The following is a 25,464-nucleotide window of genomic DNA, read 5'->3' on the forward strand; positions in this document are numbered from 1 at the left end:
CGTTGGGCGCCACATGTGCCCAGCCAGCTCAGGCTGAGGGAGGGTGGCGAAGGACGAAGAAATGACAGACAAAGAGAATAAGCTGGGTCTAGGTGGATCTTCCTGTGCCTAGCTGTTTTATAGCCAGAGGTAAAAAGGTAGTGGTCACCATAGTTACAATGTTCTTGTGAGTTTCACATGTTTTGGCAGGGCTTGCTGCACTTCCCTCAGCCCAATAGCTACCCAGATAAGATCTAGGGAGCATCATAAGGTGAAGCCTAATTGTGCTAAGAGGACTGTGCCCTCTAAGCTGGGACTTGTTTGTGGCTTTGCCAATAGGCCAGTCCGAGGCTTAACCCTATAGCCATGCCCTACAGAATGAGGAAGGTGTAAGCCTGGGAGGGGCCCCCTGCATCGTGCTGGAGCTCAAGTCAGAGCATCCTTGAAAGGTAAATGACATAGGATGAGAGATCAAAGACTGAACAAGTTCAGGAGGCATCCATACAGTGGCAAAAGGACAGCCCTGTTTGGGTTTTCAAAGCCTGATGGAAGAAATCATCTGCAGAAGAGGTGTCACAGGGGTCTGGAAAAGGATGGGGTGCAGAGGGAATACAATTGGAAGGGACTGCAGTGGAGACAACCCAATGTGAGGTGTTACAATCCAAGTGGGGGTAAAGATGACATGTGCATAGGGGCAGGGACAACAGAGACTGGTTACAAACAAGAAGATTGGACTATTAATCAAAGATACTGATTATGGGAGACAGCTTACTGTCAGAAAGGAAGCTAAAGATTAAAAGGGAACAACTGGAATGAACATTGTTGGATTAGATTGGAAGTATTGGTAAGAACTCTTGCTTTTCAATATGTTTTGATACAGAACTGGAGATTAATGTATGCTTGTATGCATGTGTATATATGTACACACACGATTCCCTGCTGCTCACTGAGAGCTATGAGCAATGACTACCCCAATAGCAATATGGACACCTATCACCATTTGTGCCCAGATCTTGGTTTCTAAACATCGCTGGCCCCTGAAAGGAATCAGGGCTTTTATGAAAAATGGCTGATTCTAGAACTGGGGAAGAAAACACAGGATGAGCTTGGAACATCTTGCTGTCCAGAGAAGAAGGAGGTACCCAACCAACAATGGGGACAAGTCAAAACACATGAACTCACCTTGAAATGTTACCACTGGCCAAATCTGGGGAAATTAAGCACCAAAATAATGAGCTTTCCCTTCTTCCTCACTTGTTTGTTTGTTTGGCGTTAAGCATTTATCAATGTAGAAGGAATGGAATAATAAGAATATCATTTGGCAAACAACATAATAACAGATCCATGCAAGGGTAATCAATGGATGCTAAATCTAGTATGTGAAATTTTGATGAGTAAAAAAATATTTACAGGCCCTCAGAGTACCTCCACATAAGGTATTTGTGACATACAAAGGTAAATAGTACCTTTACTGTGGACTAACGTGGCAGACACTTCGTAACCACATGACCACAGCAACACTGGCAGCAATGGAGCCCAACATGTGCCTGCAGATTTGCTGCATGGGAAGAAGTCAGCATCCCTGACATTCCTGCCCACATGGCATAATGTGAAGCTACTTGAAGAAACGTCAGACAGACCTAAGCAGAAAGTCTACAAATAACTGGCCTATACTCTTCAAACTGTAAATGTCATTCATGAAAAGCAAAGGAAGTCTACAGAACTGTCCCAGATTAAAAGAGACTAAAGAAACAGGACATTGGACATAACACATCTTCCTGAATTTACTTGGACTATAAAGGATATTATTGAGACAATAGAAAATATCTGAGTAAGATCCAAGATTAAATATTAATACTGACACAATTTTAATTCATTGATTTTGATAATAATACTACAACTAGAGGCCCAGTGCACAAAAATTTGTGCCCTCGGGAGGGTCCCTTAGCCTAGCCTGTGCCCTCTCACAGTCTGGGACCCCTGGGGGGATGACCACCTGCTGGCTTAGGCCTGCTCCCTGGGGGATTGGGCCTAGGCTGGTAATCAGACATCCCTCTGGCAGCCCGGGAGCCCTCAGGGGATGTCCACTTGCCAGCAGGGAGCAGGCCTAGCTGCAGTCAGACATCTTTAGCGCTGCTGAGGAGGCGGGAGAGGCTCCCACCACCATCGCTGTACTGGCAGCCATCAGCCTGGCTTGTGGCTGAGCAGAGCTCCCCCTGTGGGAACACACTGACCACCAGGGGGCAGCTCCTGCATTGAGCGTCTGCCCCCTGGTGGTCAGTGTGTGTCAGAGTTTTCAGTGATTCCCAGTTGCTCTGCTATTAGGGTCAATTTGCATATTACCCTTTTATTATATAAGATAGAGGCCTGGTGCATGGGTGGGGGCTGGCTGGTTTGCCCTGAAGGGTGTCCCAGATCAGGGTGGGGGTCCCAGCTGGGGTGCCTGGCCAGCCTGGGTGAGGGGCTGATGGCTGTTTGCAGGCTGGCCACAGCCCTTAGCCACCCAAACTCCCAGTGGAGGCTGGCTGGAAGCAGGTATCTGGGATTTATTTAGCTTCTATAATTGAAACTTTGTTGCCTTTTGCGGAGGCCACAGTCGGCCAGAGCAGGCAGAAAGCTTGGCTTCCTCCATCGCCGGGGCAACCAAGCCTCCTGCTTGCTCCAGCTCCGTGGCTGCCGGCCGCCATCTTGGTTGGGTTAATTTGCATACAGTCGCTCTGATTGGCTGGTGGGCATGGCATGGGCGTAGCAGAGGTGCAGTCAATTTGCATGTTTCTCTCTTATTAGATTAGATAAGTATTCATTTTAAACTATAATAGTTTTTAAATTTTTTATACAGCACTACTAATAGTACTACTAATAAGATACTGAATGCACTTTTGGGCTTCTGTGGTTCTTTTGCTTTAATTAGCATCTTTGTCTTTTATTAGTGTCCATTATGTAAGATAATTCCCTTTTCTTAGGAAATGCACACTAAAGTGTTTAGGAGTAAAGAGGTGTCATGTCTGTAACTTACAAATGGTTCATATATTATATCTAACAAACCTACATTTATATTTATTTAGGTAATAGACAAGAAGGGAGAAAGGTTAAAGTATTGTAGTAAAATGTTAACATTTGGGGAATGGTTTTAGGATTTTTTTGTACTGTTGTTGTAACTTTTCTATAAGACTGAAACTTCTAATGCAGAATATTTCTAAAAGAAAAATTCTAAAAGTAATTTTAACAAATTATAACCCATTATATGAAATAAACCACGAATTCATTTGATAAATGAATAAATTAAAAGTTTAATGAAGAAGAGATATTTACACTGACTCTAAAAACTTCCCTATAAAGCAATAATTGTGAAGTGAAAAAAGAAACATTACAGTGGAGAAACCCAGTAGATACTGCCTTCACTGATGAACATTAACATCACAAAGAATGACAAATCAAAACTGTAGGTCACATCACAGGATGCAATGAGAAGAGTATAGGACTACTTCTGTGATGCTCTTGATAAAAATGTCTGATCTAAATCCTACATAATAAAAGCCTAATATGCTAAGTGTCTGGTCATCTGTTCAACCAATCAAAGTGTAATATGCTATACTAAGGCCACTCAAACACTTGTTATGACATGCACTGACCACCAGGGGGCAGACACTCGACCCGGTAGATTAGCTTGCTGCTTGAGTCTGGCTGATGAAGATGGGCTGGACATGCCCTGGAGCCCTTCTGCGGTCCCTCCCTGGCTGGCCAACCTCCCATGTGCCCCTTCACAACCCAGGACCACTCAGGGGATGTTGGAGAGCTGGTTTCAGCCCAATCCTGCAGGCCAGGCCAAGGGATCCCACTGGTACACAAATTCATGCACTGGGCCTCTAATATTATCATAAGGAAAGATCAGAAAAATCCATGATCTGAAATTGAAGGATGTTCAACATACATTAATTGAACTTCCTCTTCAAAGGATTCAATGTCATGAAAGTCAAGGAAAGACTAAGGACCTGTTCTAGCCTGAAGGAAAAGAATAGACACTACAGCTCAATGGAACCTATGGATCTGAACAGGGTCTTCATGCTATACAGACAAGTGGCAAAATTTGAAAAGGATGTGAGGATGAAACTATAGAATGTATTAGTGTGAATTTTCTGATTGTGAAGGTGGTATGGTAGACAAGTGGAATGTACGAAAGGAATAAAGCATGGTGGCACAGTGTAACAATTTACTCTCAAATAGTTCAGGCAACAGAGTTCTTTGAACTAAAACTTGGAACTTTCTGTAATTTTAAGACTCTTTCTAAAAATTCATTTAATAAATGGAAATGTAGAAAAGCCTTAGGCAAACTTTATTTCCCCCACAAGGAAAAATTTTTAAATCTGTGTTTAAAATTGCCTAAGTCCAATGCCACGATAACAATTTTAATATAGCTAAACAGAAGCCATAGCAGCAGATACCAAAATAATCTCTGTCTAAATCTTTAGGACCAAATATTGTGATAAAATTGGAATATATAAAAAAAATCTATCAACTAGCATCACTAAAATATGAATGACAAGTTGTTTGCTTTGATGTTGTTTAAACAGTTGGTATTTGGGCAATTTGAATATGTATAATTCAATAGTGCTGGCTTTCATTTACAAAATCTGCTTAAAACTTACTTAGATGCCCCCAAAATACCCCAGTTTTAAATACTGTATAAATTTTCATCAAACATATGATCAAAAAGTTTTTTCTTTAATAAAAAGTTCACGTCATGTGTCTAATGGAAAGCAAAATGTTATGTAAATAGTACAGTAAATAATTTTTTACTGTTTATGTTTCAGATCATGTAATTTTTCAGCAAAATTTCTTTATACTCTTTTTGTGCTTTCAAAAGTAAATCTTGACATGAACTTGACTGACTGATTGATCCTACAGATCCTACAGGACAAACTCTATAGGATTCAGCTTCAAATTTAGCAGCATCTGGAAAGAAAAAGAATTGTATTCTTTAAACTACAACTAAGTATAAGTGTTAAAAACAATAAAGACATCTATATCTGGGTACAATACACAACCAAGAATACTACGAAACATAATTATTAATTCAGTGGTTGCACACTGTATTAATTGGTATCATGGCTAAGTATCAGAGCTTTTGGTTTTCCCCATATTCAACACCATGCACTAAGGTAGTGTGACAAGCACTGGAGTTACAAGATGAAGATGACACAGCCCACCCCTGAACAATCATTTATATATATAAATGGCTAATATGCAAAGTGTCCCCTCAGGAGTTTGACTGGGAGACCGGAAGTTTGAACGCTGCTATGCTGTGTGTTGACCACCAGGAGGTGGTGCGGAATGAAGCAAGGCCCTGGCCCGGAGCTGGAAGGCCCCAATCGGCCCTGATTGCCAGCCAGGCCTAAGGACCCTACCTTTGCACAGATTTCGGGCACTGGGCCTCTAGTTTACTGTAAACTGAAAAAACAACAAACAAGCAGACAATTTCACTCAGAGTCATAGATACCACTAACCAATATAACACAGGGCACTATTGGAGCACACAAAGGAGACATCCCAGTTTTGTGTCAATATTGTCAGCTTTTTGGTGGAGGTGATATGTAAGTTGATATGTGATGGACAAAAAAAAAAAAAAAAGTATGCCAGAAAGAGAAATGAAGCAGATGCCAGAACTAGAAATGAGGAAGAACATTTGTGGAACTGGAAATGTCTAGTTTAGCTGCTAGAGCAAAGGGGCAGAGCAGCAAATAGAAGGCTGCATTATTTGGCAACAAGTAAGTGGATTTCAGTGTTTTTACTCCACGCAAAGGAATTTGGAGTTTTCATGAAGGTAAAAGAATGACAAGTCAATGACTGGAGTTTTGAATATTGCCCCTCAGTTGACAGTTATATGAACTGTAACTGCTTGACAGTATTACTAGATGAGTCTGGTTATGTGGCCTTATATCACTAGTAAAAACATGAGAAGTGATGAAGCCAGTTTTCTGACCATAGTTTCAGTGTGCAGGTCGACAGTCCACGGCAGAGGGAAGGAAGAGAATAGCCAGAAATGAAGAGAGATGCATACTGGTAGACTTCTGAGGTCTTTAAAGAGCCATAGAACATGATGATTACATGTGGGATAAGTATATTCTTCCTTATGACTGTTTATATTTCACATTTTTCATTCACATGGAAAAAATATTTAATGCAGTATATATCTTCCAAACATGGAAACAGATGCCATTTCCTATTCTCAGTTTATTTACAAAATCAATGATATCTAATAAATTTTGGCAACATACCTTCTTTTCGTTCTCTAGTTAGGGTTTCTCCATACTCCTGCCATATCTGAAATAGGTCAAATATTATTTTTAGTATTTAAGTTAAATAAGAGACATTATTAGAGGAATGATATATAGCTTATGAAATGTGTCCTTTAAATACTACTTTTAGAGGCTGGAGCATTAGGGATTGCACAAATAGAAAAATAATCACATAATTCAGACTCATTTTAATTTTTGATAATAGAGAGCATGCATATATAATGATATTTAGATTAATCTGATAAAAATACAATTATTATTGGTCCATTGAATAACCATAACTTCAGGAAAGTAATATTTGATACCATTGGTTTAAAGAAGTTTAAACAAGTCAAGTCATATTTAACACTGAATGCATTACTTTGCGATTCCAAGAAAAACTATTTATAAAAATTTAGGTTTTTGTGAGTTTTTTTTTACTTGAATTGATTTTTCTTTTAAATGATCTTTACATCCCCCTTCAGGCCAGGTGCTGCTAGCCTACAGCCCCCCTGAGTTGCCTTTCCCTGCTGGGGGGCGGAGGGAGAGGGCTGCCCATGGGGGCGCTGAGGGGCCACATGGGTTCTGTGCCTCTCGGGCATGTTGCTGGGTGGGGGTCTGCTCCTGGGGGCGCTTCAGCTTCTCCTGCCCCTCTTGCCACTCCTTCCTGATCCCCAGGCCCCAGCCCAGTGGTTGGTCCTGGCACAGCCCAGGCCAAAGCAATGGGACCCTTCCGCGGTGTACCTGGAGCAGAGGCCTTCCTTGGGGAAGAGGTGGTGTCTGGTGTCTTCCAGGAAACCGGACGGAGCCCGTGGTGACCCCTGGTGACCCTGTTCCCAACGCTGGGGATCCAGAGGCAGCCTGACTCGGGCTGTCATGGATATGCTGGCAGAAGACCGTGTCTGCATTCTAAATCATGGAAAAGCCCATAGGAAAGATAAGTGACTCTGGACTCAAGATACTCAGATGAGTCTGTTGCTTCACATTTTGCCCTTGTCACTGTTTTTTGATGAAGACATCAAAAAACGCTTTAAGGATTCAGAGAAAAAAAACCCTTTCCTAAAGAAAAGAGTAAAATTATCGGAAGAAAAGCTTACAGGTGCTCTATTAGATGAAAAAACATGTTCTGTGGGCCGAGAATAAGTAAATAAGGCCTATCATGCATACTGAGAGGTTTGCATTGATAGAGATAATTTAAAGAGAAAATTGGATAAAATGAACAAAGACAACCTGAATGTTTGAAAGTATTGAATGAACAGCAGCAGTCTAAAGAGGTAGAAGTCCTCAGGCTAAGAACAGAGATGGAAACACTGCAGGTGATAAGGAATTTAAATCCACCTTCATCAAACTGGGAGGTGGAAAAGCTGAGTTGTGACCTGAAGATCCATGGCTTGGAACAAGAACTAGAACCGATGAAAAAAGAATGTAACTCTCTCAGAATAGAGCCTCAAAAAGCCAAACAAACACATCCATCTCAGGAAGACAATCTGCAGAGCAGAGCTCTCCAAAGACTAAGCATTTCAAGTGATGAAATGCAAAATGCATACTGGGAGCTGAAGGGAGAAATGTCTAATTTGCATCTGGTGACTCAAGTACAGATTGAACTGAAAACCCCAACTGCCATCAAGAAAGCCTGTGCCCCGTAGGATTCCCGTAAGACCTTGGCAAAGACAGCACACAACTGCACTTGACGAATTTCACTGCAACAAACAAAAGACACCCCCCTCTCTCACCAAAGGCAAAACTCTTTGTCTTACCACAGCTTCCCCTTTACCAGGAGATGGAAAGGTTTTATCAGAGAAAGCAGTTCCCCATCATGCACAGATAATGAGAGACCCATTCCTCATGACTGCACAAACTTTCAGGAACATTACTCACATGGCAGAAATTCCCTGGAAGATAATCCCCAAGCCCTCCTAAATCAAGTGAGACAGCATTTGGGGAGACTAACAATGAAACGTTGCCTTTACCCATCCTGCCACCACCGCATAACTTGGATCAACATAATCAAATCTGCCTTTATAAGAATGAATTCTGAAGAGATCTGTGACTTGGTCATGAAGTTGCTGCACCTCCCCCATGGGCACTCTTAAGAAATTCTTTAATAAACTGAAAGCGGGATTTGATTAAACTTTTGCCAAGTTCCTCAATGTACACGTTTGCACATACTGTAACGTATTATGTAGTTGATTTTCCAATAGGAGAGACCAACCCTTCATCTTCATATTCTGCCTAACAATCAGATATATATTACTAACAAATTAATAAACTTGTTTCAAAAGGACAAAAATTAATAACAAAATGAGCTTTCTATTCTTATACTTTTAGAAAATTAAAAGTTTAAGATATGTTCTATGCTATTAATTTTTCAATCTAAAATTACAAAAGTGGTACTGTCATAAAGTCACATGAAAATTCTACTGGCAAAAAATAACTGAAACTATGCTACTACGACTGAGACATTTCTTTATTCATATGGACAACAAAGGTTTCAGAAAATCTTTTATTTGAGGAATAAAAAAATCAATATATGGCCCTGGCCGGTTTTCCTCAGTGGTTAGAGCATCAGCCCTTTGACGTAAGGGTTGCAGGTTTGAGTCCTGGTCTGGGGCACGTACCAGGGTTGCAGGTTTGCTCCCTGCCCCCAGTAGGGTTGTATGAGGGAGGCAACCATTAGATATTTCTCTCTCACATGGATGTTTCTTTTCTCTCTCCCCTCCTTCCTCCCTCCTACTCTCTCTGAAAAGCAATGGAAAAAGTATCCTCAGGTGAGGATAATAACAGTAACAAAAATCAATATATAATTCTGTAATTGTAATAACCTTGCTTTCTTTCTAGAAATTAGAGCTACATTTGAAAACAAACAATTATAATTATAGTCTACTTAATAATGAAATGTGTGGGAATACTTCCAATTATATTAAAAATGTCCTTATCCAGAGTGTTCTTAATAAAACTTTTCTTAAAAAAGGTATCTTTTCACTCAATTCCTGAAACAGGGTTTAAAATAGTATACTAAGCATTAAACACTGTGGTGATCATTATCATGTGATACCCAATGCCAAATTTCAGGTGTGAAGACAAATTTGATGACTAACATGTTCCCCAGTATATTTGGAGGCTGTTTCTATTAACACTTATGACAATAGCATGACAGACAGGCCTTATTAAATGGATAATGTGGCAACATTACTAGACAGACTTTGTAAAATAAATAGCTCGATACTAGATAAAGACCAAGGCCTTTATTGAATCAATTTTATGTCACCATTAATAAAGTAGGTATTATGTGACTCACACTTTTACACAACTTGAATTAAGAAACTACCCATGGAACATTATTCTCTGTTCCCCCAAAAGCTCCTTTCCTAAATATTTACTTCTGTGGTGTTTATGCTTATTTCTAGGTGAGGACTTTGTCCAGACGGTGGAAGGAGCTTGAAGTTCCAACATTAATAAGGAGAACACATCTGCCATGTTATTCCTATTGTGTCATTTTCAACAATATAAAACGATGAGAAAAGTATACACATTAAAACAATGTATCAGCAACATTCAATTCAAAGTATTTGTCATTAGAAGGATTTTTCTCAGAACTGGTAGTTCCCAAACTCTCTCCCATAGGAATCTGTTTCCCCTGTGGACACCTGCAGGATTGCAGAGTCTCCATCCCCCCTTAGTTAGGCAGCTCGATTTGTCTGTATTATATGAAACATTTTCATGCAAATTCTAAAAATAAAAAATAAAATTTCTAGTCTAAAAAAATATTTAAGGTATGAAAATCACTTATTTTTTTATCAAGCATATATATGTCATAATTCATGGAAAGTTCCATAGATTTCTGCTTTCATACAAAAAGCATAGTGAATGTAAATATGAGCAAATTGGGAGACCAAGATGGCGGCATAGGTTAACACCAGAAATTGCTGCCTTGCACAACCACTTCAAAAATATAACTAAAAGACAAAAAGGACATCATCCAGAACCACAGGAAGGCTGGCTGAGTGGAAATTCTACAACTAGAAGGAAAGAGAAAAGCACACTGAGACTCAGAGGAGGTTCGGAAGTAAAGTGCAGAGGTACGGAGGCGCACTCGAAAAGGCCAGGCAACTGAGGACATGGTTGTCTTTTTTATTCGGGAGAAAGTCACAAGCTCCCAATGCTCTGAACTCCAGTTCTGGGCGAGTCTTTGGGGACCCGGATTCATACAGGGAGAAACTGGACTGTCTGCATCGGTTGGAACTCGAGGGCGACTGTCTCTCAGAGGTGCTTGAAGTGATTACCGTGGGACACTGAGACGTGGTGCCGCTTAGGGTAGGACTGAGTAGCAGCCATAGCTGCTTGCTCCACCCTGTTGAACCCCCGAGACCCTGCCCCACCCAAGCTGTGTGCAGAGGCATTTGCATATGAAAGGCCTAGCCCTTTGCAATCTGAAAATTACCTAACAAACTGCAGCTTGGTCAGAGAGACCCAGAACTTCCAAAAGAAGGCCCAAGGCCCCACAGAAGCTTGCATTGTTTCACAGCTGGGCCTCATCTGGGCACCTCCAAACCCCAAACAAAGAAGAGGAATCTGCAGATCTCTCCATAGCTCCTGCCTGGTAGCCTCAGGCAGAGGCTAAATTAGCACCTCCTTAGAGATCCAAGAGCCAGTGTACCCAGTGCTCAGATTGGGAGCATCCAGATTACAACTCCTCAGATCCATAAGGGACACACTCAGGGGGCAGACTCAGTGAGCACCAAAGCCCTACTGAAGCAAGTCTTGCCCCAGAGGGGTGTCTCAAGCACAAAAGTTCTCCCACTGCAGACACAGCTGATTCTCACAGCCAACTGGCCTGGAGGTCAATTCCTCCAAGTGATATCTACAACAATCAAGGCTTAACTACAACAAGACAGTGCACAAAACCCAGAAAGGGGTGCACCAAGAGTGTCCACCTCAGGTAACTGGGGAGGCTGAGCCACTGGGCCCTATAGGACACCTAGCACAGAAAGCCACTTTATCAACACAGGGAAGCATAAAAAATGCGGAGACAAAGAAACAGGTCACAAATGACAGAAATGGTGGAAAGCAAACGACTGGATATAGAGTTCAAAACCATGGATATAAGGTTACTCAAGAATCTTCTAGAAAGTGCCAATAAATTTAGTGAGACCCTCAAGAAATCTAGTGAGACCCTCGAGGTTATGAAAAAGGACCAACTAGAAATTAAGCATACACTGACTGAAATAAAGAATATTATACGGAGTTCCAACAGCAGACTAGAAGATTGCAAGAATCAAGTCAAGGATTAGAAATACAAAGAAGCAAAAAACACCCAACCGGAAAAACAAACAAAAAAAAGAATCCAAAAATATGAAGATAGTGTAAGGAGCCTCTGGGACAACTTCAAGCGTACCAACATCTGAATTATGGGGTTGCCAGAAGAAGAGAGAGAGAAAGATATTGAAACCCTATTTGAAGATATCATGACCGAAAATTTCCCCTACCTGGTGAAAGAAATAGACTTCCAAGTCCAGGAAGCACAGAGAACCCCAAACAAAAGGAATCAAAGAGGACCACACCAAGACACATCATAATTAAAATGCCAAGAGCAAAAGACAGAGATAGAATCTTAAAAGCAAAATAAAAACAGTCAGTTACCTAAGAGGGAGTACCCATATGACTCTCAGCTGATTTCTCAACAGAAACTATGCAGGCCAGAAGGGAGTGGCAAGAAATATTCAAAGTGATGAATAGCAAGAACCTACAACCAAGATTACTTTACCCAGAAAAGCTATCATTCAGAATTGAAGGTCAGATAAAGAGTTTCACAGAGAAGAAAAAGTTAAAGGAGTTCATCACCACCAAACCAGTATTATATGAAATGCTGAAAGGTATCCTTTATGAAGAGGAAGAAGAAGAAAAACGTAAAGATACAAATTATGAACAACAAATACACATCTATCAACAAGTGAATCTAAAAATCAAGTGAATAAATAATCTGATGAACCGAATAAATGGTGAATATAATGGAATCAGGGGCATAGAAAGGGAGTGGACTGACAATTCTTGGAGGGAAAGGGGTGTGGGGGGTGTGGGAAGAGACTGTACAAAAATTGTACACCTATGGATGTGGACAGTGGTGGGGGGTAAGGGCAGAGAGTGGGGTGGGAACTGGGTGGAGGAGAGCTATGGGGGGACAAAAGAGGAACAAATGTAATAATCTGAAAAATAAATATTTAATTAAAAAATATTGTAATAATTATGTATGGTGCCAGGGGGTGCCAGACTTATGGGGTGATCACTTTGTAAGTTATATAAATGTCTATTCACTATGTTGTACACCTGAAACTAATATAATATTCAATGTGAAATGTAATTGAAAAATAAAGTCACAAAAACATCAAAAAAATATGCACAAACTGCTAGGATTTGGAATTGGTATATCTTCCCTCATGCTCTGTTTCTTTCTTGTATTTCTTGCTAATGTCAGTTTGTCTATCATTAGCAGCTAGTCTTTTTTACCTCCCCTTAATTGTCATTTCTAATATGTTAGTAATTGAGAAACCAGATAAGCAAACTTTGAAACTTTGGCTCCAAATACACAATTCTGCTTGAAGGCTTTAATGTCCCCTGAATAAACTGCACAATTTTTAATGTTTTTATTTTGTAGCAGCTCTTTTGGTTACTCAGAGTTTCATTTACTTTCTGGTTCCTGTCTCTCTTTTGGACAGTGGAGGACTTGTTGCAGGCATATAAGCATAACCAATGAAAATCATTGACTTAGTCCAAGTTCCTAATTTGTCCTAAGAGGCAACAAAAGCTCAGAGAGATTACAGGTTGCCTGAGGTCAGAAAACCAATTAGCTGCAGGCCCAAAGTGGGCTCTAAGGCCTAAGGTTCTGTGCCAGCTCCATTCTCATATTTATGGAAAAATAAACAAAACTTTAACTATAACTCAGAGAAAATGAATCTGTAAAACTGTCTTGTAGCTCAATAACGTTTTAGCATGAGACACAAAATAATAGCGTTGTAACTCAACTATCAATTTTTAAGCAATGAGTAAAAATATAGGAACAGAAATTAATATCATATATCCTATTTGTAGTAGTCATTACACTCAATTTATAAAGCACATATTATTTAGCCACAGGACAAGAAACGTGAAGGAGAAAATCTTTAGTTAAATTAAGGAAATTCTTCCTTAAAGGAACTATCCATTCCCTCCAAATAAAACTTGGTTTACCAAAATCAACCAACAAATGAATTATCTGTGTTGGGGGTTATCTATAGCAAAATTTAAAACACAAAACAGATTTCTCTTTACTGTTTGGCATGCTTCTGCCCAACCTCTTTCATCCTTAGTTGGTCTGTACACAAGACATGAACTTAATTTCCATTATGACTTAACCCCATCAGAAATCATAGGAGCACCTTCACTTCTCTGCCCTCCAGTCTCCACAGGAGGCCTTACCTCTCTCTACCTTCCTCATGAGGGGACAGAAGAGTTATCTGGTGTGTGCACTTGAGAGAAGGAACTGAGGATGCTTGCTTAGCTCAAAGCACTTCTTTGAAAAGACATGTCTGCCCACAGTCACATGAACTTGGGTCTGCTCTCATCTCTGCAGGGAGCAGCCTGCCCAGGGACAGGTGTCAGGTATTTCTTCCCTCCACTCACAACTGGGTGTGAAACTGCCTGATTTGGGATGAGTGTTCAGAAGCCCTGTGACCCCACATCTAAACCACATTTTCCAATTCCTTACTATGTGTGAGTAACCAAGCTAGTAAGTCCATCTCCATCTGCCTGACGCTATGATCCAATCTCAAAAAGGAAGCAGGGCTGTCATTTGCCATCTACTCCAGCACAGCTCCAACAAGAAAGATGACTACTCTACACTTACAGAAATGTCTTCTCCTTCCTTGACTTTATACTTAATGTACATTGTTCAAATCAACCCCCTTTTAAAGAAGGAAAAGTTATATTTTTGAAAGAAAAATGCAGAGAAGCCAACAACAGCAGCAAAACACAAAAAATGCAAGCAAATATATGCTCATTCATTTAACACTAATTTATTGATAGGCTACCATTCTATTACATTTGATATTACAGGTTGAAAAATAATGTTGCCTTCTCTTTTTGAGACCAATTGATACACATATACAAATGACACACACATCTACATTCCCAGGTGTGATATATGGTCAGTAACTATTGATATTTTTAAGTTAAATTTTGGTATCATCCTTATTTTAAATGTTATAAAAATAAATGTAATATAAAATAATAAAATCAAGTGCATTTGCACATTTAAACTATAGCAATTCATTATCTAATTGTAAAAAGGTTAATGTGAGAAGGAAATACATTATCAGTTTGTAAATATCAAAAACATGTATTTTATTGCAGAAAAAAAAAGAACCAAGGAAAAATTTGCTAATCAAGGAGCTGAAAAATTAAGTACAGAGAAAAATGAATGGAAAAAAAGCATAGAAAGAAGTTGAGCAATTATCGGTTGTCTTTAAAAGATAAAACGACTACAGGGCAATTATGTAAGTGGACAAAATAAAGTGAAGACATGAGGAATTATATAGAGCATATAATTGATGTGATAAACAAGTTTGTTAAGCTCTGTTTCTGCCTTCTGAGAAACCAGCATCACCACTGTGAGAGTTTGAAAAGAGGTAAAATTCAGAGTAGAAAGGCACTGCCTTGTTGATGTAAACATGTGGTCTGTGTTTCGTGGGGAAGTACTGAGACTAACATTTTGTGGAGACACAATGTTCTGTCTGCCATGTACAAAGCTAAAGTCTTAGGAATAGTAACTGTTTTAGCTTTCATGTATTTGTATAGCAAGAGTTGTTAACTGAATACACATTTGAGAAATAGAAAAAATTATTTACATAAATTATTAGAGTTCTAATGTTTTCTGAAAGTCTTAGAAATGAACCAAAAGTCCAAAATCAATCAATGTAAAATTGAGTCTCCCTATTTAACACAGATTGAAAGGACAATGAGGAACTACATGACATGCATTGTGTTAGGAACACAAATATTGAAGAACAGTTGAATATAAAAAATTTTGAAATCAGAGAAATTCTATCTGTTATAAAATTGTCGGGAATAAATTTTTAAGTTTTCAGTTCTAATAAAATTCCACGTGCAAGAAAATGTAGTGATACATCTGTTCAAGCTAATTTTAACTTTTGTAATTTATCATAATAAACTAAATAACAGAGTTAAATAAAACTGTGAAATCACTTCTGATGTATTTTACAAACATCCAGAATTAAACTAGAATGTGAAAACTAATGGTAAGAATTAACAAATCAAATATGTAGCAAGCTATACCAGTACAATGGAATCAATTGGGCAAGGCTCACCTCCATGTAATGACGACAAAGGCAACAAATCTAAATATCATGAACGTGAAGAGAACTGAAATCACAGATTGGAGCGATACTTTGGGTGGGGGGGTGGCAGGCGGGGGGTGGGGGGAAGCTCAGCTCCACCTGCACCCTCTCCAATCTGGGAGCCCTCAGGGGAGCCCTCTCTAATCCGGGAGCTTCTGTCTGTCTTTGCAATCATATGAGCGAAATGTCTGAGACCCCCAACCCAGTTTGGTTTGTTGCTCACAGATTAATAGAGGCATTTTTTTTTCTTTGCTTCATTGGTGATTTCCAGGAAGTTTTAGGATATCTTCCCTTTAATTTTTCCTAGACACTCTGATTTTACTTATGTCTCTCACTTTTGCTTTCCCGCCATCCCCAACCTCAACAGTAACTTGCTCTAGGCTCACTTTGCTCTAGTGTAGCGGTTCTCAACCTGTGGGTTGCGACCCCTTTGGCGGTCGAACGACCCTTTCACAGGGGTCACCTAAGACCATCCTGCATACCAGATATTTACATTACAATTCATAACAGTAGCAACATTACAGTTATGAAGTAGCAACGAAAATAATTTTGTGGCTCTCTCTGCTTCCTGCTGTGGCGTCGGCAAGGTGGGGGAGCCGAGCTAGCTCGAATAAAGACTCTTATGCTTTTGCATCGGACTGGCTGGCTCCCTGATGTGGTTTCTTGGGGATCCTGAAATCTGGGCATAACATTTTGGGGCTCGTCCGGGATCCCCAAAACCATTGAGGGACCCCCCCAATCCGTAGAGTCTGACTGGCCGCGGTAAGTGTCTGTGTTTTGTGTATTCTGTTCTGTGTGATATATGCTATCTCTAAGGGACTTTTCCTGTATCTGGAGGAATGGCTTCTAGATGGTACTCACCGTCAAAACTCGGACTGGCTAAGGGTTCGAATCTGGCCTATCTTTTAAAAAAGGTAGAAGAGAAGCATTTCCCGCCAAAATATAAGATGGCTCTGTCTTTTGGTTTTGTTCCATCCACCAAAAGGGTGGATTACAAACAAATATTTGGTAATACGCAGTTACAATCGGCCCGAGTTTACACGTTTCCCGCGGGGGACGCCTCGACCCTCCATCTGGAGGGGTGTAGTTTTGCTTCCGTGGAGTCGGAACTGGCTAAGGGTTCGAATCTGGCCTATCTTTTAAAAAAGGTAGAAGAGAAGCATTCCTAAGCAGTTTTCTACTGCCTCTGTTCAGGGACTTGTTCTGTATCTGTTCTGTGTGAGCTCACTTCTGAAATCTGTAGTCGCCCACAATGATCTAAGTGGACGCACAGGGGGATCAAGAGCGGGAGGAGTCGGGGGACGCCTCGACCCTCCATCTGGAGGGGTGTAGTTTTGCTTCCGTGGAGTCGGAAGGTCTGTAGGAACCCCCTCAATCTGAGACGAGGCGGGTTGCTCCCCCCGGTTTGGCGTAAGGCCATCGTCTAGTTGCTTCCATGGAGTTGGAAGGCTGTTCTTTGGGGCCCTCTGTTTGTCTGTGTCTGTGTTTTTCTGTTTTCTGTGGACTTACTGGACGGATGTTATGGGATGGACTCAGACTGCTCCTTTGGGTATTGTGATTGATCATTTCAAGGAGATTGGGGGAGGCTGTAGAGCTCCCTCAGGAGTTGGGAAGTTGTTATTGTTTAAACTCTGAGTGAATGTCTGGTGAAAGTGTGTGAGTGTGGAGGGAGGGGGCCTGCCCTCTCCCCTCCTTTGTGTGGCTCCACGACTTCAGTCGGGCGGGCATCTGAGTGAGGATCTGTGAAAACAGGTCACCCCCTCCCCAAGTAAATGCGTCTGGGATTTCTGTGCACGTGTAGAGAGAAAAGCTGGCTTAAAACTAATGCGCGCACTGTCCGATTTTGGATAGAGTTTTGAGCTAGAGTCTCTTTGCAGATGTGCAGGATGGAGCCCAAGACTGATCATTTACCCAAAGAAAAAAAAGGATGCTAGCTAGATTCTAGACTGATTGAGAAATGCTGAATATTTTGACTTGCCAGCTAAAAGTTTAAGGTACGGATTAAATTGGGAAAATTTGTGTAATTCTGGTAACTAAATGCCTTTGCTTATTGGTCCTGATTTGCAAAAAACAGTGTAGACAGCCACCATTTTGGGCTGCATGACTTGGCAGCCGCCATGTCAGCCACATGACTTGCCGCTCCCCTGGGGGCCGCCATCTTGAAACAGCAAAGGCCCCTCCCTCTGATTTAGTCAAGGGTGGAGCTTTAAGGCGGAGTTTTATGGGGCAGGAAGTGTGCTTGCCTCTCGGATTTATTTAATATATCAAAGTCTTTAAAAAGGACTAATAGCAGTAATCCAATTTCTAAAGTAAAGTACAATTATTTCAGGTAGAAACTGTGGTTTCATGCTGGGCTTAGAGGGCACATTTTTCCTTTGCCTGGGAGGAACAGTGCAGCTGTCCCAGGATCGGAGGGCTCCAGTTAACTTATCAACTCAGTGTTCTGGAGACCCAGGACTGTAATTTAGATAACATGCCTAAGTTTAACCCAGGTTACCCACGGGCTCTAGATAATATGTTAATCAAACTAGGTTATCTGTTGGTATTTTGTGCTGTAAATGTGGCATGCGCCTGTGTAAAAGTGTTTTTGTTTATTCCTGTTTTGTTTTGTTTTCTCCTGTGGTGATTCAAAGTTTTTAATGGGAAATGTTATCTGTCTTTATTGAAAATTGTTTAGCTAGTGAAATTTCTGTTTGTGTCTAAAAAAAAAAAACAACCACAGGCTTGATTTCTTCGAGGCTGAGTGCTCTGACCGATAGCAAAGTACCCTGAGCGGCCGCTGGGATCTTTCCCTAAGGGCGCTTGCTCTCTGTCAGAGGTGGAATCGGCCCGCCTAACTAGTAAACATCTCTGATTGTTTGCTGAGAACTTTGATTTGCTATGTGATATTCTGTGCTGGGTTGGGATTTTGAAATTCTGGGGTAGATTTAAAAGGTATTTGTGGATTTTCTAGTCTGATTGGGACATTTAAGGGTGGGGCTCACAGTTCCTCAGGGCAGAGATTTCATGGGCCCTTCCCCCTGCCTGTGAAAGGAAGGCAACCGGCCCTAGAATCTGTACGAGACCAGCCCAACCCCAACTCCTCATCAGCACAGACCAGGAGATTGGGTCTACGACAGAAGGCACCGCCAGGAGACCCTCAAACCACGTTGGAAGGGTCCCTACACTGTGGTGCTGACGACCCCCACCGCTCTCAAGGTAGACGGCGTAGCGACCTGGGTCCATCACACTCACGTCCGGTCAGCGGACCCATCCATGATCCGGGAAGACTTCGTCACCAAATGGAGCGTCGATCGAGATCAACGCCACCCGCTCAAGCTACGGCGTGCTCGACCTGCCTGATGCTGGTAACATTGCTCGCGATCACTCCTGCTGCCGGGAGCCCCCACAATACTGTGTAATAGACTTAGATGATGCCTGCATCTTCATGGACATGGCTCCAAAGAGACAAGGACAATTTATAGGAAGGTCAAGAATAGACTTTAGTAGGATTTGGCTGCCTGAAGTGGCCACGATGCCAATATTATGTTTCATTGTATTGATATGTTATATTGAACTTTGATTCTCTTGCAGGTTTGAATGTATGTTGGCTATCCTGGAAGGGGAATGTGTGGGGTGAACCCCAAAAGTAAAGGGTGTCTAGCTGCCAAGAGGGAAGGTACCCAACTGGGCAGGGAAGAGTGCCCATAAGGTTTTGATCTCTGTTGAGAGACAGTTGACGGTTGGCAGCCTGTATACTGTCTTGCAGGCCTGCGTAACCATGCCCATGTCAGGGGTAGTTGGAATAGAAGGTCTGAGGCATGGTTATGCATAGAAAGAAGGTTTAATGCCAATAGTTACTGTTTTGTTAAAAGGAATTGGTAAGGAAAGTCAGAAAATCTTAGGGTAGATCTGTATGTTTTTCTCCTTATGTAATTCCTCCGAAATTTGGCAATGCTAAATAAGTCATCGCAATACATTTCTTTGCATAGATTCAATAAGACTGGTTCCTAATAGTGGTTTTATTAACGGAAAACTTTGACTGGAGTATCATGTTTTAAAGAGCCCTGTCTGAGCTCTAAAGACTTAAAGCCAGTAAAAATGCCATGAAGAAAGCCTGGTATCCTGCTTGGGAGCCCTGAAGATGGCTGGCGCTGGAGCGTCAGGCCCATGCCCTACTATCACTGGCGGTTGGAAAGAGTAGAAGGGGAGCAGTAAAGATGCCTCTGCATCCCTGCGGAACCCCCACACACTCTGGGCCGCAATGGGTAGGAGGGCTACTGAGATGGGCCTTAAAGCCTGGAGCGTGGGCTCAGGTGGAGTTGCTACAGGTGAGGGATTCACCTAACTCAGCAGATACTGCAGGCAGGCCTGATGGCAGCTGGATGGCTTGGCTTCCTGGCCCTACGGGGCACATTAAGATTCAACCATGAGATTCCAGCAAAGGTGGTCGGTTACCATTCTTGTTGTGTTTATGCAAACATCAGGAATCTTGATTTGGTTTTTTTGATAGCCATGGAGGAATTTTAAGAAGAAAAATCCTATTTCAATAGAAGTTGTTAAAGCTAAAATGATTTCTTTCTCTTCCACCGGACCATTTGTTAAACATATAGGGATAGTTCAGTTGATAGTTCTGTGTGCCCAGTACGGGCCTCTAGCAAAGGTGAAATAGAAATGCAGTCCGTCTCATGATTGAGCCGGAAGTTCCAAGACAAAGGAGGGAATGAAAGGGCGAGGGCTAGGCCCTCCATCTTGCCCCAGGGTAAGGGCTAGGCCCTCCATCTTGCCCCAGGGTAAGGGCTACACCCTCCATCTTGCCCCAGGGTAAGTGCTCCATCTTACCTTGGCCACGTGCTTGGCAAAGAGCTTCTTCCCAGAAGTCTAAGCCTCTGCTAGCCACACCCAGGAACAAGACACTGACTTGTGCCTGGCCAATCGGCAGGCCACAGCCCTTTCTCCTCCCCTTACTCCAACCCCCTATATAACCCCTCTCCACACAGAGTTCTCTCTCTCTCTGCTTCCTGCTGCTGCGTCGGCAAGGTGGGGGAGCCGAGCTAGCTCGAATAAAGACTTTTATGCTTTTGCATCGGACTGGCTGGCTCCCTGATGTGGTTTCTTGGGGATCGTGAAATCTGGGCATAACAAAATGAGCTCATAAGGATTTTTTAAAAATTGACTGATTTACCTTTCATTGAAAATCTATGATATGTTCTAAATACACACCAGTAATATTGTATTCATTACTATCAGAATCATTTTTATATCTAGAAAATTAATTATTTACATTGATTTTAAGTTCAAAGCTATAATATGAAAAATTAAGAATCTTCCACAAAATGTTTTTTTCTCTGTTAGTGTTTAATGAAGTCCAAACAGTTCAATAAATATTTGCTAAAGTGAAAGAAAAAAAAAATAATTTTGTGGTTGGGTCACAGCATGAGGAACTGTATTTAAAGGGCCAGCAGGTTGAGAACTACTGCTCTAGTCTCTAGAAGAACTAGGATTCCTAGCATTCCTGGTGCTCCCTGCACTCTGGGCTTCCACTTCAGGTCCTGGGGCTGCCACCAAAACTACTATTCCCAGAATTCCTGGTGCTCCCCAGGTTCTGGGTTTTCCCCAACTGAGGGAGCCACATCCCCCCAAGCTGCGGGCTCCCCAGTAATTTGCTCTGTGTATGCAAATTACCCACCAACTTTGTCAGGTTAATTTGCATACTCACGCTTCATTGACTGGTGGGCGTGGCTGGTGGTTGTGGCTTGTGAGCAGGGCTTTCGCTTAGCAGAGGAATGACTAATTTGCATGTTTCTCTTTTATTATATAAGACTAGTAGCCCGATGCACAAAATTCATGCACTGGGATGGGGTGGGGGGAAAGGGGCTCCTCAGTCTGGCCTTCACCCTCTCCAATCAGACCCCTCAGGAAATGTCCATACGTCCTGTTTATGCCCACACTTTTAACAGATAACAGCTCCATTGTTGTTTCTTTCTTATGCTTAAAACCATTGGAATTAGTAGGTATTCAAAGTGTGTATACATTTTGGGGGGACACCCTGTATATCTCTAGTCAGCAGTGAAAGAAACTAACAGCAGATTTGGAAACCCCAGGCAGGGAACCTTGCTCACTCCCCACATGTCTCCCCACTTCACTTTCCACCTTCGTGGGCAGCAGGAGAATCAACGTTTTCTCTCATTAATTCGGAAAAGCACGTCCTGTCATCTGCTGCCCGGCAGGAGTGCACTAGGCCCCAAGCAAGCGAGGCTCCTTCAGGGCAGCCTTCGCTTATGGGTGCTGGCACCCAAAGTGCACATTCCTCCTCTATAGTCGCCCCGACTATCCCACTGTTTCACTGAGAGGACGGAATTCCTCTCTGCCTCTGGGTTCTTGACCTTGAACGCTGACCCAAGGCACCTCAGCGAGGGCCCCCGTGCCCACCAGGTGTGTCTGTCTGCATCCTCCCCCCTCACCTTCTGCATTAACCCCCCAGAGGTGATCTCGTAGCTGCACTGGCCTCCATGGGAACAGGGCATCACCACTCCACCCTCTCACTGTCATCTCACAGGCGCCCACTCTCAGCACCCAGAACACCCAGACACTCTCCAAAGGACGTGAGTGCATCAGTGGGGATGTGTACACATCCTGTGGGGGTGTTAGGCATGCCAGGTTGATGGAAGTGCGGTGGAGAGGGGGGGGAACTTGTGCACGCCTTGGTTTGCAACTGTTGCAGACGTGGGAGGGTGACAGTGTGCTGGGGGATGTTTGCACGCCAGGGGGGGATGTGCACATGGGAGGCCTCTGGTTTTGCAGATCCACAAACCCCTGTGGTGTGGCCTGGAGGACGTCAGTTTGGCCCGCCACGGTGGCTGTCCCTGCGATCCTGCACCTTCTGGGCCAGGAGGAGGATCTTGCACAGCCCCTCCTGGGGGCCTGCGGGCACTACTTTAGCTCAGCCTGTAGGGTCTGATTGGCACGCTCACAGCTGTCACCACCGCCATGTGTGGAGTACAGGCCTTCGCCTGCCTGTCTCCCCTGTCCGGAGGCTCTTTGCGCTGCTCACCTGCCCAGAGTGACTGGGGCTGGGCGGAAGCCAGGCGTCCTGCCCTGCCCAACCCTGGCCCACCCGCCCCTGTGTGAGCTGCCCTCCGCCAGGAAGGGTCACGGATCCGGGTCCCAGGACTTCGGACAGCCTCAAGCACTGCCCCCCGCCTGGCAGGGTCACAGATCCAGTCCTGGGACTGCAAACAGCCTCAAGCACTGCTGCCCGCCCGCCAGGTCACAGATCCAGGTTCCAGGACCACGGACAGCCTCAAGTGCAGTCCCCCGCCCAACAGGGTCACAGATCCTGCCATCTTGTTGCTTCAGAGTGGGGGTTCCCACTGGGGTGCCTGGCCAGTCTGGGTGAGAGACCGTGGACAGCCTCAAGCACTGACCCCTGCCCAACAGGGTCACAGATCCGGGTCCGGACTGCGGACTGGGATTTATTTACCTTCTATGGCTGTCACTGGAACTGAGAACTGAGAGCTGGCTTTAGCTCTGAGGCTGGCTCCAGCTCTGAGACCTCGGCTGCTGAAAGCAGGGATCTGGGTTTGTTTGGGTTCTATAATTGCAACATTGTTTCGGTCCTGCTTGCTCCAGCTCTGAAGGCTGAAAGCAGGTTTCTGGAGTTTATTTAGCTTCTATAATTGCAACATTGTTGCTTAGAGTGCAAGCTCAGGCTGTCACTGGAGCTGAGATCCAGCTTTAGCTCCGAGGCTTGGCTCCAGTTTGCGGCCTCAGCTACTTCAGCTGGCTGGCTGCCGGCCGCCATCTTGGTTGGCAGTTAATTTGCATATCCTGCTGCTTCAGCTCTGATGGCTGAAAGCAGGTTCTGGGTTTTCTTTAGCTTCTATAATTGCAACAGTGTTTTTTAAACTGCAGCTCAGAGGCCGGCAAGGCAGGCGGGGAACCTTGGCTTCCTCCATCACTGGAGCACAAGCCTCCTGTTCACTTCAGCTGCTTGGCTGCCGGCTGCCATCTTGGTTGGCAGTCAATTTGCATATCACCCTGATTAGCCAATGGGAAGCATGTCGGAGGTATGGTTAATTACCATGCTTGTCTATTATTAGATAGGATTGTCCTTAAAGTTAGAAAAACAATGCCGAATAAGACAGAGCACTACAGTAGTTATAGTTCAAAATGCTTAAAGTTTGCAAATAAAGGGGATTGATAAACACATTCAATATTGATGTATTTGTAACATTTATTCTTTAGAATCATAGTTCAATAATCTTTAGAAGTCTGTTTGTTTTATAATACCCTATCCCCAAACCCACCCCTTTCTATTATTTTAGGCATGTTACCATCTCTCATAGAATTAGTTTTTTTCCTAATGGCAATAATTACCTTCCCAGTGACTCTACAAGGCACCTTCTTTCCACAAGTCTGAGAATTTTGTAAACCCCAACTGCTATAGAAATTTGGCGGCCTATCTCTATATCTTGATAGATTGGTGCTTCAGACTCTCTCTTTCTGAGTCTAGCATGATTTGGCAAACCAATGCCCCTCAGGGAAACTATGTATACCTTGAAACTACAATGTTAAGTTTAAAATCAACTATTTTTTTCAATGTATATAGAAATACTAAGAGTAAGCACCTCATTCCTCCCAAAATATGAAACAAAAACATTTCCATAAATATCTTCCCTTGCATTGCTTCTGCATTTACATTCTTTTCCCTCTTCATTTTGCAAAATGAGACATTTTCTGATTTTCTGGTGAGGACATTTCAAGTCTGCATCATAGTTTTGCTTAACAATTTACAAAAGCATTTGATTTTTTTTGTACCAGTAGCCCAGTTTTACAAATTTGTAACAACTGAGACTGTATTTGGCCTAAAGGCTGTCTAGAAATTCTTAGCTTTGCTCTTCTATGTTGTGTTATGATGAAGCAAACTAAGAAAAAGAGGTTGAAGTCTCATTTAGCACAGGCCTGTGCTATCTTTCCCTGCATGAAAAACACCATAAAAAATAATGAAAACCATAAACCATCGTGCATTGATTAAAATGGGTATTCAGTGTGTGACGTCAGCATCATGACAAAGTGTGTCTCCTCTTAAATCTACAACAAGTGGAACATCTAGAACCCAACAAAGGCACCTCTACTCACCTCGATAGTGGGCGTCTTGGGATGTGCAGGACAGGCAGGATGGAGAGAGGAGCAGGGACAGGCCCCTACTGCAGTTCTCCAAGGACACGGCTGAACTTACAGCCCTTGCAAACACAGTACTGGTGGGGGAGGCAGGGTGCAGTGCCCACACCACTGCCCAGTAGGAGTCCCTCTCCTCCCCAAATCCAGATCCCTCCCCAGCTGCAGCTGTGCTCACACCACCACAGACCAGTAGCAGCAGCAGAGCCAAGTTTCCAGCCTCCAGGACACAGCACAGTGCTGCCAGTGGCCAAAGGGAATGAGGCAGCAGCTCAGTGGGCTCACAAACTGGCTCCCCTCAACTGGCCACACCCACACCTACCACCATGGGGTGCCCTGAGGCCCAGGCGACCAGGATAGAGCACTGGCACCCACCACCCTAGTTACCCAGGCTGCCACTCCCATGTCCAAGGGTAAGCCTCAAACACCTTGACTCACTGCACACCCTCCCCAAGCTTCAGTAGTACAGGTAAGAGAAAAGAAAAACTGCACTATAAGACCATCTACTGGAAAACAAAAGAAAGACCTGAATTTATCAACCTGCTGACTTGTGAAAATCACAACATTCCTAAGAAAAGTGTTCAGCACTTCAAATGTGCCAGCAGAGGAACAACCCATCAAGCAGCCTGAACACTAACACAGAAAGAAAATGATAATTCTCC

At 42.9% G+C, this 25,464-nt stretch overlaps 1 protein-coding gene across 1 annotated transcript in view; it reads right to left on the reverse strand.

Annotated features, from left to right (window-relative positions):
- Positions 1-4,781: 4,781 nt before the first annotated feature.
- LOC111824435 (ankyrin repeat domain-containing protein 26-like) overlaps positions 4,782-25,464 on the reverse strand; it is a gene marked incomplete at its 5' end in the record, with an annotated part of 40,020 nt that continues 19,337 nt past the window's right edge. Inside the window, 3 exons of the mRNA XM_023748528.1 lie at positions 4,782-4,932; positions 6,255-6,300; positions 6,999-7,163. Coding sequence (XP_023604296.1) covers positions 6,273-6,300; positions 6,999-7,163 — 193 coding nt within the window. The remainder of the gene's footprint in view (positions 4,933-6,254; positions 6,301-6,998; positions 7,164-25,464) is intronic.

This window comes from Myotis lucifugus, unplaced genomic scaffold (assembly GCF_000147115.1).
Source record: "Myotis lucifugus unplaced genomic scaffold, Myoluc2.0 scaffold_1503, whole genome shotgun sequence".
Lineage (NCBI taxonomy): Eukaryota > Metazoa > Chordata > Mammalia > Chiroptera > Vespertilionidae > Myotis > Myotis lucifugus.